This window comes from Mesoplodon bidens (genome assembly GCF_964165515.1).
Source record: "Mesoplodon bidens genome assembly, chromosome: 1".
In the NCBI taxonomy this organism is placed as follows: Eukaryota; Metazoa; Chordata; class Mammalia; order Artiodactyla; family Ziphiidae; genus Mesoplodon; species Mesoplodon bidens.
In genome coordinates, this window is record NC_138176.1 from 185,366,595 (window position 1) to 185,384,878 (window position 18,284).

The 18,284-nt window shown below is 40.3% G+C and overlaps 1 protein-coding gene across 1 annotated transcript in view; it reads left to right on the forward strand.

Moving 5' to 3' along the window:
* The window catches only part of FRAS1 (Fraser extracellular matrix complex subunit 1), a 461,640-nt gene that overhangs the window by 292,363 nt on the left and 150,993 nt on the right, over positions 1-18,284 (forward strand). Inside the window, exons 26-29 of the mRNA XM_081241677.1 lie at positions 830-970; positions 3,354-3,624; positions 7,381-7,465; positions 10,298-10,624. Of these exons, the coding sequence (XP_081097803.1) occupies positions 830-970; positions 3,354-3,624; positions 7,381-7,465; positions 10,298-10,624 (824 nt within the window). The remainder of the gene's footprint in view (positions 1-829; positions 971-3,353; positions 3,625-7,380; positions 7,466-10,297; positions 10,625-18,284) is intronic.

Genomic DNA, 18,284 nt, shown 5'->3' on the forward strand with positions numbered 1-18,284 from the left:
AGAGGCCACAACCGTGAGAGGCCTGCATACTGCAAAAAAAAAAAAAAAAAAAAAAGAAGAAGAAGAATAAGAATAGCAGTGATAGTAGTACATTTGAGTCCTTTCGTGTGCCCGATATTGTTCTAGTCACTTCGCGTTATATATAGCCCATGTAATCCAACCAACAGTCATTGCATTAGGTGCTATTACTATCCCCATTTAAAAAAATTTTTTTTTTTTTTGCGGTACGCGGGCCTCTCACTGTTGTGGCCTCTCCCGTTGCGGAGCACAGGCTCCAGATGCACAGGCTCAGCGGCCACGGCTCACGGGCCCAGCCGCTCCGCGGCATGTGGGATCTTCCCGGACCGGGGCACGAACCCGTGTCCCCTGCATTGGCAGGCGGACTCAACCACTGCGCCACCAGGGAAGCCCACTATCCCCATTTTTAAGATGAGAAAATTGCACCACAGACTGTTAAACAACTTGCCCGAATTCAGCAGCCGTTAAGTGGTAGAAGAGGAACAGTACCTGACAGGGCTTATGCTCTTAATCCCTATAAGCTGCCTCTCTTACAAGTCAGTATTGTTAACTTTTTAAACAATCCATTTATGTGCAACATGTTCAGGTCATAGTGTGGAAAGCAAGGGTGCTCCTTCCTGTTCACTTTCCTTTGCAGGGTAGGAAATTTCATTTCTGTGAAATTCTGCAGGAAACTGTGGGAACTCTCTTTTGCTACAGCTGGGGGTCATATGTTGCTGTGCTCCCACTCTTCATTTCTTTATCACTGGTGGCCCCCTCTGGGTGCCTGTGCCTTTGTCCTGCCTCATTCAGTGTGTCCTCTCTTCGGTAGCCTGCCCCTGGGGGTGCTTGCAGTGCAGCCACAGAGACCGGTGTCACCTCTGTGACCATGGGTTCCTTCTGAAGAGTGGCCTTTGTGTTTCCAAGTGTGTTCCCGGCTTCCCTGCCCACTCCTCTAATGAAACATGTGCTGGTAAGTGCTTCCCCTCCAGTGCTCTGGTGAAGTCACCTGTAATTTCTCCACGCGGAGGCTGAGTTTGCAGATACAGTTGGCTCGTGTGGTACAAAATGCAGGCTTTCCATTCTCGGAAGACCCCTGGTGCTGCTATGGAATAAGGGAGTGTTTATAGAACATGGAAAATTGGGGAAATTCAACTTCTAAGATCTTTGGAAGGGAAAAAGAAGCAATCTGTGCTTTAAAAATCACAGCTATCAGATCAGAAATTTGGCATAAAACTTAGTTGTGTTCCTGAATTACAGCCATGTTATGGAAAATTATACTTACCGATATAATTTATTATATTTATATAAACATGTAGAGCTATTATGCCAGGGTGCAATGATGCATGCTTTGTGCACACACTGGAAATAAATGATAAGTAATTAATGAATAGTGTGAGGAGCTTGCCCCATTAGGTTCACATGTTGGAAGTGGATGGATTTCAAGCCACTCTGTTTGCCACTAAGAATTAGGTAACACGTTAAGGAATGGAGCTAGTCTTGTCCAACACATCCGTGGACACTTTACCTTCAACAACAAAGAGAAACAAATTTAAATTCAGGCTTAATTTTGAACCCCAAAACTTTTACAGGTGAATGAGGATTGGGAGTTATATTACAGCTGAGCATTTCTTGGTTTCTGAGTGTCCTTCATCAACAACATGAATCATGTTTTATCACCTGCAGTCAATCATATTTTTCATGTCTATATTTCTGACCTCTAATGATATTAAGACTTCCCATGGAAGAAAATATCTTTGGCTTATTTCATTAGGATCCTCTGGAAACCCCAAGTACAATACTTGAGAGTCAGCTTACCCCACTTGAGATGTAATACAAGTCAACTTGTGAAAATGAGTCAACTTTCATTGGAGTAATTTTCCGTTAGAAGTAGTCCCCCTGAAACTTGGCATTCCTAAACTACCCTGTCTGACCTACTTGTAAAAGGAAGAAGTGCTACCAGTTAAAGTCCAGGCAAAATGACTTGCAGGAGACAGGATGAATTCCATATCAAGGTCAGAAATCCTAATTTATCCATCAGATGTTTCCTATGGACAGAGATCGTAAATTTTTAAAACAACGTATATATTTCACATGAATTCTGAGTAAGCCACTGATAATCCTGCTTCATGGTAGATTAACTGGTGCTGCTCTTACAAATGGCATCAGACACTTGACCCTTTTCTTGCCCTTGGTAGGTCTGATGATCAGATATGACAAATGTATTAGGATAGGACTGTGGCTCTCAAATGTGGCAGCCTGTTAGGATTATCTGGGGAGCTTGTAAAATCACTAAGGTCCCACCCCAGAACATCTAGGTCAGAATCTCTGGTGGTGGATCCTAAGTATCAGGATTGTTTTAAAAGATCCCTATGTGATTCTTTATTGTTATTATTACTGAGATATAGTTCACATACCATAGAATTCACCCTTGAAAGTATACAATGAGTCTTTAGCGTATCCACAATGTTATGAAACCATCATCACTGTCTAATTCCAGGTCATTTTAATCACTCTAAAAAGAAATCCAATAACCATTAGTAGTCTCTCTCCACTGCCCTGTTGCCTTAGCCCTTGGCAACCACTGATCTGCTTTCTCTCTGTATAGATTTGTCCACTCTAGATATTTCATGTAAATGGAATCTTACAATATGTGGCCTTCTACATCTGGCTTCTTTCACTTGGCATGATATTTTCAAGGTTCCTCCATGTTAGAACGTATATCAGTATGTCTTTTTATGGTTGAATAATAACTGCATCGTACGCATATACCACATTTTGTTTATTCATTCATCAATTGATGTTTGATTGTTTTGATTATTTCCACCTCGGGCTACTATGAATAACACTGCTGTGCACATTTGTGTACCAGTTTTTGTATGGACATATGCATACATATATGCATATATGGCATAACATTTTCAGTTATGTAATTTGGAAATATTTTCTCCTATTCTGTGGATTGTATTTTCACTTTCTTGCTGGTGTCCTTTGTTATTAAAAGCACCAAAGCTTTTAATATTAATGATGTCCAATACATCTGATTTTTATTTTTGTCACTTGTGCTCTTTGTGTCATATCTAAGAAAGCATTGCCTAATGTAAGATCACCAAGATTTTCTCCTATATTTTCTTCTAGGAGTTTTATCATTTAATATTGAGACCCTATGTTATTCTCATGTGCATCCGGGATGAGAACCACTATATTAGAAGGAGTCTTATGGAATATGATAGCCTAGAGTTTCATCTTTGTAGCTCTGAATGAACATTACAAGTCTATTTCTTTAAATAATAAGAACAATAAAACCTAATTAGTGACTGTACCAAGCCTGACCTTTGGATTCATATGTTTTCCAGGCAAAATACACACCCCTAGTCTTCATGTGAATGGTTCCCTCACCCTTGCAATTGGTTCAGTGAAGCCACTGGATTTTCTCCTCCTGAATGTTCAAGACCAGGATGGCAGGTTCGAAGACCTCCTGTTCCATGTGGTGAGCACTCCCACCAATGGTCACCTCGTGCTCTCAAGGAATGGAAAAGAGGTTCAGCTCGACAAGGCTGGCCACTTTAGCTGGAAAGATGTGAAGGAGAAAAGAGTGCGTTTTGTGCACAGCAAAGAAAAGCCCAGGTGACCCAGTGTTCTGTTGTTTTCCTCCTGCCACCTTTCCATCAGTGGTCTGCACCCCACACCCCCTTCTCAATAGCTCTCCCTTTTCTTCTGGGGAAGAGCGATACTCTACAAAGGCCAATGCTTTCAGCTGCCTGTCATCATATCACTGTAATTGTTCAGAGAGAGTGCTTCTGTTAGAGGCATGTTTATTATATCGCAGAATTATGGGTAATTCTCTGATGTGATGGGAAAGTTCCTAGTACAATTACCCAGTTTTTTGGCCCAGGATAAACAAAATCGCTTATATACCCAGATGCTGCAGCTGCTTCTTCAGCATTAGGGTACTATACCGGGAGGAGGGAGTGGCTAGAGGACGGAGTGCGTACTTTTCAAGGTATGGTATGGTTCCTAGAATTTCAGAGTTGGAAGGAAACTAAAAGTCACGGTTAACTTGTTATTGTCCACTTTATGGGACTAAATGTGGTTCGTTTTTAAGCCTGATCCAGTTTTCTTCTGATGCCTAGCACACTTCTGGCTGTCTTCCCCACCCCAGCTGACATGTGCTTCAGGAATGTAGTTGAATGTTAATGCTAACCCAAGCAAATAGAGCCATATAATTAGCAGAGTAAATCTACTGCAGAGAAATCAGGGAATGCACCCCAAAGATTAGCCTCTCGGATCATCCTTCACCCTGCTCTGCTTCGTTAGTGCAGATCATTCAGAGTGGACTACATGTGTAAACAGGGAGTTGAAACCCATGGAACAGTGATAAAGGATGCGGTGAATATCTTCTACTGTCACCACTAAATTTGAGATTTTTAAAAAAAATGTTTAAGGTCTGGGCTAGGAGTTAAGTGGGGAGAAAAGTAGATCACGTGTTCCCTATTGCAGTTCAGAGCCAGTGATGCCAGTAACCTCAAAAGACCCATCTTAACAGGAATAGGAACAACTAATATTTACTGAGTGCTAACTGTGACCTAGCCATTGTGTTATGCACTTTATGTGAATTATTTATATTTATGATCCTAGGCTATAGATAGGGAAACTGAGGCCTTGAGCGGGTAAGTAATCTTGCTCAAGCCTCACAGCCTATGAATGCAGAGCTGAGACTCCAACCCAAGGCTCTCTGATTCCACACCCCATATGCCTTCAGCCGCTATGATTTCTGCCTCCTTAATAATACTAGGAATAAAGGGCATGCTTCCATCCTCCAGGGGCAAAAGATCATTGCATAGGAAAATATTGCTCCAGAGATGGAGCTTAAAACTCTGGTGTCTGATGCCATAGAATCACTCTTCAAATCTGTGCTCTATCTTCTTCATTCATTTTCTTTCAAGTATAGTTCTTAGGTGTTTACATCACACACACATAGACACATATATACACAACTCCATACCTGTAGTCGTATGTCTCGGAATCACTTGTGAAAAGTGTGTAAAATACATAAAAGCTCCAGAGAAAACCAAAGTTAAGCCTCTTGTCTGTTTAACCTCTTTAATCTCTCACTACCTGTTTCTTTCCAGAGTCAGCTTTGCACCCCTAAACGGGACCAAGAGTGGCAACTATTTTGCAGGGATTTCTTTCAGTACTCTTTTTATTTTTTAGTACCCATTTTAACATTGGATCTTCTTTTTTATCTAAAAATTTTTTAAAAAGAAAGAATGAGAGGAATAGTAAAACAAGGTTGGTAGAAACTCATAGAAAAGGGAAATTATATAAGTCTCTAAATGATACAAAAACAAAAGGGGCAACCTGCCATGTTAGCTTGTGGTTGTTTGTCCCCATGAAAACGCCCACCGTGATTCTTTAGGATTGGCTTTCTTTGGGTTGGAATGCCCCTGTGGAGTGCAAGGTGACTCGGAAATACAGTCCTAGTGGCCCTGATAAGGTGGCGAGGCTGAGAGGCTGAACACAGTTATTGGAACCTCAGTGCCACCAAGATCGTTTTTCCCCAGTAAGTTGGGAGTAACCATTCTTTCTTTCTGCATTCTGCTTCTTCCATCACCTGCATTCTCTTGAAGTCTGGAGGTGGGAGTGGAGAGGGACAGGATTTAAATGAGACAGAAAATGAAAGGGATGATGGAATGAGAGGGAAGACAAACATTCTTTCTTTTAAAAAAAAATCACGGGGCTTCCCTGGTGGCGCAGTGGTTGGCAGTCTGCCTGCTGATGCGGGGGACACGGATTCGTGCCCCGGTCCGGGAAGATCCCATGTGCCGCGGAGCAGCTGGGCCTGTGAGCCATGGCCGCTGAGCCTGCGAGTCCGGAGCCCGTGCTCCGCAACAGGAGAGGCCACAACAGTGAGAGGCCCGTGTACCGCAAAAAAAAGAAAATCAGATTTATTGAGGTATAATTGGCACCCAATAAAATTCCCCATTTTCAACTGTACTGTTCTATGTGCGTTAACAAATATACATAGTCTTGCAGTCTTGAGACCACAAGCGAGATGTGAAACAGTTTCGTCACTCCCCCCATCTCATTTTTACAGGCACTCCTTTCCCCCCTCCCCGTCCCTGGCAAATACCGATCTGTTTTTCACTCTTATTGTTTTGCCCTTTCTGAAATGTCATGTGAATGGACACGTACGGTATATAATCTTTTGTTTCTGGCTTTTGCCATAATGCATTTGAGATCCATCCACATTCTTTATGTCTCAGTAGTTAGTTCCATGAATGCCTTTTAAAGAACCTTTCAAACAATGGTCCCTATAGTATAGACCAGAATTCTAAACCTTCCATAATGTATTAATCACACATCTTACAAGCCCGAAGTGAGTTCTGAGCTTGCTTTGGCTTTGAAGGTGGGCAGCTCCTACCTTCCCACCTAGTAGTCTCTGAAGCTGCTGAAACAGGAAGTAAAAACCACAGCAAAGAGTGAGTCTTATTTTGTTCTATTAATTAGGACTCTTCGGTTGCAAGTAACGGAAGTCAGCTTGAACTAGATTAAGCAAAATTGTAAGACTTGTTATAACACTGCAGGTATGGCTCAGATCTCAAACACATCAAGGGCAACTGGGCTTCCAGGGCAAGCCCAGGAGTTAGAACCAGAAATGGGAAGCAGGACTCAGTTCTTCCTCTCATCTCTGTCTCTTTGCTCGAAGGCTACATTCACCTTCCTCCTACAGACGGGCTTGCTCCACATTCTCATCAGCATGATAGACTGTGGTTCCCCCAGAGTCAAATGGCACTGTCAGGCCAGTTCCAAATTTCCAGGGAATAATCAGTCATCCTTCTGTAGTCCAGTCCACATTGAATGTGTATGTGTATGACTGGAGGGAGGATTGGGCCATAGAGTCATGTAACACAAACTTTGCAAACACTATTAATGGTGTTATTTGGGTCCACTCACATGAACTGGGCAGGGGTTGGGGAGAGGATTCACAGGGAAGAGGAAATCACTGAGAACTAGTCAGAGACAGTGAAAGATTCCTTTCCATTCTCCAACTTAACCAGTAGCCTTCAATATATTAATAACCTGTCTTGGCCTGACAACTGATTTTTCGACCTTTTATATATTCTATTTAGAAAAATAGAGAGCAAAAAAAATAGAAACATTGTTATAATGAGATTGAAGAATATACAGTAGTTTACCTGCATCTTGCTATGTTAATCTTTATGTGGTCATTTCTATTTACTGTATGAATAGTATATTACTGTAGTGGTTAGATCCAAATGCTTATATGCATATAATGTGAAAATATTTTTAATCCTTGTCTTTCTAAAGACCAATTTAATGATCGTACTTTCTCATTCCTTTCTTGGGGACTTCTTTCAGGAAAGGTTACTTTTCCCTGAAAATTAGTGACCAGCAGTTCTTCTCTGAGCCACAGCTGATCAACATACAAGCATTTTCAACACAGGTAAGAAAATGCCACACAATTAATAATTTCACATGCCTACTGATTCTGAAGCACAAATCAAGATTTTCTGTAGTTTTAGCAAAAATGATTGAGCTGAATTAATCGTGTCTCAGTTTCCTCATGAGATGTCACTGGAGTAGTTTTTAGTACTGTGGGTCATAACAGCAACAAACAATTACTGATACATCCATAATAGTACTCTTATGTTTCTCATGTAATCCTCATGCCAGCCCTGTGAGGTATTATTATCCCCAATTCACAGATGAGGAAACTAAGTCTCAGGAAGGTTCAGTAACTTGTCTATGGTGATATAGCTGACAGAGAGCTGAGATTTGTGCCCAGTGAATCTGGTTACACAGTCTGTGTTCTTGACCATTACATTGTGCCTTACTTTACTATACTGAATCTCACACTAGCCCTTCAGAATAATTTGAAGCTGTACCAGTTGTTAAGACTTCCCTATTCATAGGTAAATAGGTTTGTTTTGTCTAAATATTTCTCTCTCAGGGATATGGAATTATGTTTGCCTATTTTGCCTATCTATCATGTAACTGAACTGCATTTAACTCAGTTGGCAGTAGTTAGAGGATCTTATCAAGGATTTATTTAAATGAAGTGCCAGTGTGGTCATCAGCCAAACGTAAGTCTGAGGAAATCATGGTAGTTGCTCTAAAATTCAGTGTGATGGCTCTTCTGTTCTCATCACTCATCTCCGTCAAGCTGTACTTATGTGTCCTGAATACAAATCATGGTAGAAGCTCTGAGTACCTGGGCTTGAAGGATTGAACAGCTGCAATGTGCAAAGGGAAGAGGAAGATCAATGTATTCTTAAGTTGTGAACAGTAGGAGACTAGGATATCAGCAAGGGGGAACCCAGATTACCTAAACATTAGATCTTGGTAGTGTGTTAGTCTTGGTTCAAGGAGGGATATGAGATCATTGTTTTTAAAACTGTGATTTTTGGGAGGATTTCCCTGGTGGTCCAGCAGTTAAGACTCTGCACTTCCAATGCTGGGGACATGGGTTTGATCCCTGGTTGGGGAACTGAGATCCCATATGCCACACAGAGCAGCCAAAAAAAAAAAAAAAAGCAAAAAGACCGTGGACTATGGGATAACATAGATTTGAACCAGAAGTGGCTGCCAAATGGTATTCACAGCCCAGCTCAGCGATTCTTGGTGGCATTCTCACTTCAGTGATGACTGAAGTTGAAGAATGATTAGAAACTGATCCTAAATTAATTTGACCTCAGGGTTGGGCTAAGAGTATGAATTTTGTTTAAATCAAAGCAAAAATGTATGATCTCTGTAAATATGGGTCAGAGGGCTACCAAGTCTAAGGACTTACTGGCTTAGATGTTTCTCAGTATTTAAGCTCAGATGTTTTGTTTTGTTCTTTTTGTTTGTGCTAATATAGTTACTCTAATTAGGTGAATGAAAGACTTGGGTAGCTTTTGGCAAGTGACTTCCTAATCTGAGATGATGAGCTGCCATGGTTCCCTGATTTTTGTTTGTTTTCCCCAAATCAGTTGAGTAGATGGTGATGGCCCATTTTTATTTTATTTATTATATGAGAAACTTTTGTCATTTTAACTTTTTAGAAATGGATTTTTAGAAATAAATTTTAACTTATTTTTGTTTCTTTACATTTCTGTGATATTTCAATATGGTTTTGAGCATCTGTGAGATTTTCTCATGTAAGTTAATTTGATCTTTTCCATTTATGGATTTGGACATCACCTTTGACCTCTCCTCTTTCAGAATCCTAGGGGCCATTCATTCCCATGTATAGAGTCACAGCTTTTGAATTCTCAGGAATCATGAGGAGTAGCTATCTTCTATAGCTATTATGTGATTATTATAGAGATGCACTAGCTAGACATTACTTTAATAGATATTGAAATTTCCAGGAGGCCAGGAGGGGTATTGTTAAAAGAAAGCCATTTGGAGTAAAGAAAGGCAGTGTACTGAAAAAGCCCTAGATGGTTCAACTTCAAATGATATTAAAAACTAAGATAACGTTTTCTTTGGCTTCTTGCCTTGATTTTTTTGTGTGTGTTTTTTTTGGGGGGTGTTTTTTTATGTGTGGTTCATTAACTTTTATCTCAATGAAAGAACATTTTATTTGCTTACTGAAGTTGGTGGGGAGAAACCTGATAATCCTAAGGAAAACATATTAAAATTTGCCACATGAATTAACCAGGTGGTTGCCTTACGCAGACCATGATCTTATCAGGCTTTATAACCTGAGTTGGGGTGGGCCCGTTGAAGATATGGACGAGACAGCTTGAAGAAAATTACAGGGAGGGACCAGAAATAGCAGGAATTCAGAATGCCGAAGTATCTTACTCCAAGTCAGCTTGCTGCAGCGTAGCCTGGAGCAAAGTGCTCACCTCCCAACACAAATGCCAAAATTCCATATCTCTTGTTAGTCCCTCTTGAATGCAGACAACTAATTGAGTTCCCTGACTCACCTCTCAGTTGTAGTTCAGGGGATGTAGTGTAAATCATGACAGCAGAGACTTCAGAGATTTGGAAGCAAGCAGCTCACTTTGGTTGCCCCTGATGAATATTATGGTCTGGAAGCGTCTTGAGAAATCTCCAGAACCACAGGTGTGAAGTAACCTCCTCTGCAGTGATTACTATGTTTGACTACACCTCTGACAAATGCTGTGATTATGCAAGAGTTTGGCACTTGGCTGAAGCATCTAGAGTTCCTTAAAAAGCATAGAAATGGCAATCAGATTGCACACAGCTGGTATCTGGTCCACTGGATTGTCCTCTCTTTTCCTGCGAATGGCTTCACTTCTCCTCCTTCCCTTCAACTCCACAGGCCCCCTATGTGCTGAGGAATGAGGCTCTCCATATTAGCAGAGGAGAGAGGGGAACCATCACCACTCAGCTGCTTGACATCCGAGATGACGACAACCCACAGGATGTGGTGGTCCAAGTGCTCGATCCTCCACTTCATGGCCAGTTGCTCCAAACACTTCAGTCGCCTGCAGCCCCTAGCTATCAATTCCGGCTGGGTGAGCTCTCCAGGGGCCTTCTCCAGTATGCTCACGACGGCTCGGATAGCACTTCTGATGTCACAGTCTTGCAGGCCAATGATGGACACTTCTTCCAAAACATACTGTTCCGTGTGAGGACTGTGCCCAAGGTAAGTGTCATTCCTAGAGCTACATTTTCCTCGCACCTAGATGTGAAGTTTTGTTGATGATGTTATATTGCAATATTCATAAATTTAAGATACCGGTAGTTATTTATTTATTCAAACATTTATTAAGCATCTATTATGGAGCTATTTAGGACATTCAAAGATTAGTAGAATACATTACCCAATCTCAGAGGGCAGAGTGTATTTTGTTAGGAGCACCCTTGAGCCGAAAGACCTGTCCCCATGTTCTCTGCCAAAGGAACACTTTTGAAATTTTGTGTTGACTTGCTGCCATAAAAATGCCTCATTGTCCTCTGACTTTTTGGTCTGCTGCCTGAGCATGACTGTAAGAATCAAGTGCACCCCTGTTCTTGTCTGCTCTTCTAGAGTAGCTCATGTAATGTGAAGCTCATAGTTAGCTTACTATAATGAGTCAAAAAGGATGAGTTCAACCATTCTCAACTGAAGTAGGATGAGAAAACTCTTTTAGTAATCACAGGAATCCTTGTCCTAGGGGGTAGAAGCCTGGTGAAGAGCAGTGCTTCTCATCCTGAGTCATCCCCATGCCACCTCCCTGTGTTTTTGCTGTATCCACGAGTGCCTGTCCTACTATTCACTTAATACTTTTCTTTGAATCAACTTACTTTTTTATCATGGCTTCTTCCTAATAAATACTTGTGAAATCCTGGGCTTAATGTAGAATTATACTTTTTCCAAAATATTAAAATTAATACATAACCATTTAGTAAAATTTCATCCATGTACAACATAAAATGTTTTTGGATACTACTAATAGGATGGCTATCACATTTTGGGAATACTGGGCTAGCACATGCTAGTTCTAAGAGACATGTTGAAAAATATTTTCAAAGCCATTTATTACTTGATGATATTTCATTCCAAGCTCTTTTCTCTGTAATAGCAAGAATGACTCTTTCTCATGATGGCAGATTGGGAGACATAATTGTTTTTGAACTTTTCATTCCAAATACCAGCACCTACTGAAGTGTCATTGATGATTAGCTAGAGAGATTGATTTGCTGAGGACAGTTTAGAAATCACTTGTCACTTTCTCACCAATGATCACTTACAATTTGCCGTTGATCCTCATGAAGGTGAAGAGCTGAATCTAATGTGGTCTGCTAGCTGGTTTCTCAGGCTCTGGTCTCATTATTTTCAGCTGCTGAAAACAGTAATGATGGCATGAGATAGGTGGGAGGAAGCGAAGGCTGATGATGAGATGGAGCTGGCAGATAGCCACCTTGAAGCTAATCCGAAATCTCACCCTCTTGCTATCACCCTGGGAGATGAGGTTTACTTCTGAAGAGATGAAGTCTAGACAGACACAGAAAGTTTTCTTTTCTTCCTTCTTGGTTTCTCTCCAAAGATTGTTATGGGATTGCAGTGCAACCCTAGCAGCCGCCTTTCTTATCGAGGTTTCAATCTCCATGTTTGGAGCTCAGTGCATTGTATTGTACAACCAGTTTGTGTGGTATGGCCCAAGATGGAAGGGGTTTTCTAGCATTTTAGCCACTTCGACTACCAAAACACAACAAAGAAAAATAGCATTTTAATTTGTAAATAAGGCATAAGCACAGAACTTGAGAATTCTTATAGTGCCTACAACTTGGGAGGAGTGTGAGTGTTCTTCCTCCTTCCCCCTTCCTTCCCTCCATCTCCTGTAGTGCTGTGCTTACCTGTCCATCAGGTGAGCTAATGGCTTCTAAACAGTGAATTAGGATAATTAAACCAGTCACCAGAGCCCCAGCCGCCATTAGAATGTACTAATAATAAACTTGACGCTCTCATCCTGATAATATTTTACAAATATAGACTACATCTTCTTTTAGGAATTCAGAGTACATTTTCTCATATCTATTCTACTCGTCTTTACAATGTCTTAGTGAAGAAGGTTAGAATAGAGGCTATATAACCTTATTACTTCTAAAGGATATTCTACTATTGGTGAAAGTAATTTTTGTTTGCTTTGTTTTTAACCTTTATTGGGCACTAATGCTTGATGTGAATTATTCATTTTGATCTTCATGATCATTCCAGGATATTTGTACAATTATTATCTTTAATTTTCCAAAAGAGGAAACTGAAATAAAAGAGGTTTAAAAATGTTTATTTCTCATCAAGGTATTTAGTGATGGATCTGTGATTTCAAATCAAGTGTGTTCTGGCTCCGCACACTTAACCAGATGGCTTTTGTTCATTCTAGCTCTTTTTTTTTTTTTCAGCGTTTTGGTCATATATATTCTTATCCCCTTAATGGACAGAATGGAGACAGTAATTTAGTCATTTTCTCAATGTCTTATCCAAGCAGTCTGGGCCCCAAGCCTCTCTGAATCTTCCCTGTGGGCTCACCACATCTTGTTACAAATGAAGCTATTTATAATCATAAGTCTACTGGAGCCCAAGGAGAAAAAAAATTGCCTTAACTGTTAATGGCTTCCTGTCATTGTATAGTCAGCCACGATTGATTTTGTTCTGCTAGCCATTTCTGAAGATGACATGTAAGCCCTTACCCTGGGGCTACCTGTGTATTAAATTTGAAGTAATGACAGTTACTGGCTGATGTCTACCTGGTGATTTAAATGGAATGACAAAGGGTTTTAGGTCTAATTCCTAGTGAATGGATGTAAAAAATTAATCCTAGTGCTGTTCAACATAAAACTTAACCTGGTAAGATAGATGGAAAGGGACTGAGGGATAGAAAAAGGAAGCTTTGTGAGAGCAGGAACTATTTCAGTATTGCTGCCTTGAGCCAGGCACATTGCAGAAGTTTAGTACATTTTTGTTGAATGGACAGATAGATGCGTGGATGCAACAGCTTGAGTTAAGCTGGTGCCCATGTTCCTGCCTTTGAATTGATCCCTTGCATCAGATTCATCAGCCTACTGGGCACTTCAGCTAATGCTGGGGTGGCCCATCTGAGACTGAGGGTAGGAGCTGTCGGTTCCACTTTTATTTATCAAGTTCTACATCACTTCTCCCAAATTTATGTTTTTATCCTTGGCCTGGCAGTGAGTAAACTTGACTGCCACCCTCCAGGCTTATACTGAGTTGCTGAGGAGAAAATAGACCCAAGACAGATGTTGAAACATGTTCTGTTGGGGAAGGAGGCAAAAGAATTCAAAAAGATTAAAAGGTAATAAAGAATGCTCTGCTGAACAGGCTTTCATTAACTGGGTGGATTACCAAACCCAAGCCTGCTAGAGATATGATTCTAAAGAAATTCAGAGTCTAATACGGGCTAAAATGTGGGCAGGGAGAAGCCTTGCATGTTGGTGGGTTTCTCTCCACTGCCGGGCTTTCAAGGAATTACCTTCTTTTTCATTAATTAAAGCATCTCTGAAAATCATGCCCCTTTTTCTACTTTGGCAATAAATCTGATGATCTTTCTGACCTCATTAGTTGTTGTTTGAGCAGTTACTTTCTGCAACTGGATAATGCTTTGATGTTAAAAGCCCCCTAGTGTCATGCTATGAACTGGATGGAAAATTCTATTGCTGAGAGATTCAAACAGCAAATTCTCTGGCTGTTTGACCTTGGTAAGACCTGAGTGCAGCTAAAAGCCCTGTTGGGCTTTCCCGCAATTTTCTTAAAACCTGTCCTCCCATGTGTTGTCTTATAGGGACACAGTTTGATTAAAAAGATGTTTGTGAGAGTTATAAATATCAATGGCATCAAAATGTTTATTTCTCTGAATAAGAATCTGCCTGTCTCATAAATAAATAAATCCTCACCACATATCAAGGTTTCACTTTTTTGGACTTGCTGAATTGATTCAATTTAGCGTCTTGTAAGGTACATTGTCCAGAGTATACACTCAAAAAGTGTTTGTTGATTACAAAATATGTGTTTGTTTGTTTGTTTATAAAGCAGTTGAAACCTCTATGGAGAAAAGATTCTGTATCCTTGACCTGAAGCTGCAATTTCTGAGGCACATACACACACTGGCAAACACAAAAACAGTGCAATTATCTCTCCATTGTTCTTCATTCTGGGAAATAGCATCTATGTTTCACCTTATATGTGCCACCCCCCATAATCCTTCCCTAAAATCCACAATGCCCTCCAAGATTAAATTTTAAAAGCTATGGTATAAATGAGCTGTAACAAATTAAAGTATTTTTACAGAATAAATAAAATGTGAGGGTGGCTGTTATATCTAATTACAGTCATATTCTATTTAATAAAGTTAAAAAATTTTTGTCTTGAATATTTTGGCTTGGGGTTGGGGTACACCATCATATTTGAGCTCATCATTTATGTTCCAATCTTTAATTGGGGAGGGGGGGAGTTTTCATTTTGTTTGTGGGATTTTTCCTCCAAATGATAAGGTCATGGGCCTTTACTTCTGGTTTACAACATTAATATCTTTATTTGTAATCGGTATATGATGACTAAACTTTATTACCAGCATTTCTGTATGCCTATTGTTCTATGAAATTAATTAGTAGAACTATTTAATTTAAAGCACTGTTTTAATTATGCCCCCATAATCCCTTACTGAGATTTCATTTTCTTCTAATGTGGTACCCTGAAGGATATATAAAACATCACTAGGCAGAAGATTCTTCAACTGAAATTATGGCTAATTTCTTGAATTTACAGGGATATATGCAGGGATATATCGTGCAGAAAAAAAACTACAGGCATACTTCATTTTATTGCACTTTGCGGATGCTGTGTTTTTTAGAAATTGAAGGTCTGTGGCAACCCTGCATTGAGCAAGTCTACCAGGCCCATTTTTCCAACAGCATTTGCTCCCTTCAAGTCTCTGTGTCACATTTTGGTAATTTTTGCAATATTGCAGACTTTTTAATTATTATTATTATATTTGTTATGGTGATCAGTGATCTTTGATGTTACTATTGAAGAAAGATTATGACTTGCTGAAGGCTCAGATGATGGTTAGCATTTTTTGCAATGAATTTTAACTAAGGTATGTACATTGGTTTTTTTAGACATAATGCTATTACACACTTAGTAAACTACAGTATAATGTAAACATAATTTTTATATGCACTGGGAAACCAAAAAATTTGTGTGACTTATTTTATTGCAATGTTTGCTTTATTAGAGTGGTCTGGAACCAAACCCACAATATCTCCAAGGTGTGTCTGTATAAGGAGATTAAAAAATTGCAAAATGTCAGAACCACAGGGGAAATTAGGTTAAAATTTATTTTGGACATGTTAGCTGTAGAAATGATGGTGTATAAACTTCTATTCATCTTTTCTTGAATCTTCCCTGACACCCTCCCAAAAGAAAGCAACTGATAAAACCATCTTCTTCCTAAGAAGTGGGAAGAATTTTACTTCTTTTCCTTAGATAGTTGTCTGTTTTCTTTTTATGTACTGTAAACAAACAATTAAACAGAGGCATATGTATTATTCTGTTATAAATGTAAATATTCTTAAAGGCTTGCCTGTGGAGTTTGGGAGAACCATTCTAGGCCCATCGTGATCTCTGTTCTGGGCCATGCTTCTCACACCTCAGCATGACTCCACATCTCCCAGGATCTTATTAAAACATAAGTGGAGGGCTTCCCTGGTGGCGCAGTGGTTGGGGGCCCGCCTGCCGGTGTGGGGGGCATGGGTTCGTGCCCCGGTCCAGGAGGATCCCACGTGCCGCGGAGCGGCTGGGCCCATGAGCCGTGGCCGCTGGGCCTGCGCGTCTGGAGCCTGTGCTCCATGACGGGAGAGGCCGCAACAGTGAGAGGCCCGCATACCACAAAAACAACAACAACAACAAAAAAAAATAAGTGGAAATGCATCAAACTAAAATGCTGTGCCCAAAGGAAACCATCAACAAAATGAAAAGGCAACCAACAGAATGGGAGAAAATATTTGAAACCATCTATCTGAAAAGGGGTTAATATCTAAAATATATAAGGAACTCAATAGCCCACTCCCCCCCCCAAAAAAAAGATTACAAAAGGAGCTAAGGACCTGCATAGACATTTTTCAAAGGAAGACAAATGGCCAACAGGTACATGAAAACGTGCTCAACATCACTAATCATCAGGAAAAAGGCAAATCAAAACCACAATGAGATATCACCTGACATCTGTTAGAGTGGGTGCTCTCAAAAAGACAAAAGATAACAAGTGTTGATGAGGGTGTGGAGAAAAGGGAACCTTTATACATTGTTGGTGGGAATGTACATTGGTACGGCCACTATGGAAAACAAGTATGGAGGCTCCTCAAAAAATTAAAAATAGAATTACTGTTTGATCCAGCAATCCCAGTTCTGGGTATATGTCCAAAGGAAATGAAGTCAGTGTCTTGAAGAGACATCTGCACTCCCATGTTTATTGCAGGGCTATTTACAACAGCCAAGCTATAAAAACAACCTAAGTGACCTAATGAAACTTAAAAGCTTTTTCACAGCAAAGGAAACCATAAAAAAGATGAAAAGACAACCCTCAGAATGGGAGAAAATATTTGCAAACGAAGCAACTGACAAAGGATTAATCTCCAAAATATACAAGCAGCTCATGCAGCTCAATAACAAAAAAACAAACAACCCAATCCAAAAATGGGCAGAAGACCTAAATAGACATTTCTCCAAAGAAGATATACAGATTGCCAACAAACGCATGAAAGAATGCTCAACATCATTAATCATTAGAGAAATGCAAATCAAAACTACAATGAGGTATCACCTCACACCAGTCAGAATGGCCATCATCAAAAAATCTGCAGGGTTTCCCTGGTGGTGCAGTGGTTGAGAATCTGCCTGCTAATGCAGGGGACACGGGTTCAAGCCCTGGTTTGGAGGGATCCCACATGCCGTGGAGCAACTAGGCCCGTTAGCCACAACTACTGAGCCTGGGCGTCTGGAGCCTGTGCTCCGCAGCAAGAGAGGCCGCGATAGTGAGAGGCTTGTGCACCGCTATGAAGAGTGGCCCCTGCTTGCCACAACTAGAGAAAGCCCTCGCACAGAAACAAAGACGCAACACAGCAAAAATAAATTAATTAATTAATAAACTCCTATCCCCAACATCTTCTAAAAAAAAAAATCTACAAACAATAAATGCTGGAGAGGGTGTGGAGAAAAGGGAACCCTCTTGCACTGGTGGTGGGAATGTAAATTGATACAGCCACTATGGAGAACAGAATGGAGGTTCCTTAAAACACTAAAAATAGAACTACCATATGACCCAGCAATCCCACCACTGAGCATATACCCCGAGAAAACCATAATTCAAAAAGAGTCATGTACCACAATGTTCATTGCAGGTCTATTTACAATAGCCAGGACATGGAAGCAACCTAAGTGTCCATCAACAGTTGAATGGATAAAGAAGATGTGGCACATATATACAATGGAATATTACTCAGCCATAAAAAGAAACGAAATTGAGTTATTTGTAGTGAGGTGGATGGACCTCGAGTCTGTCATACAGAGTGAAGTAAGTCAGAAAGAGAAAAACAAATACCGTATGCAAACACATATATGTGGAATCTAAAAAAAGAAAAAAAAAGGTTCTGATGAACCTAGGGGCAGGACAGGAATAAAGACACAGACGTAGAGAATGGACTTGAGGACATGAGGAGGGGTAAGTGTAAGCTGGGACGAAGTGAGAGAGTGGCATGGGCATATATACACTACCAAATGTAAAATAGATAGCTAGTGGGAAGCAGCC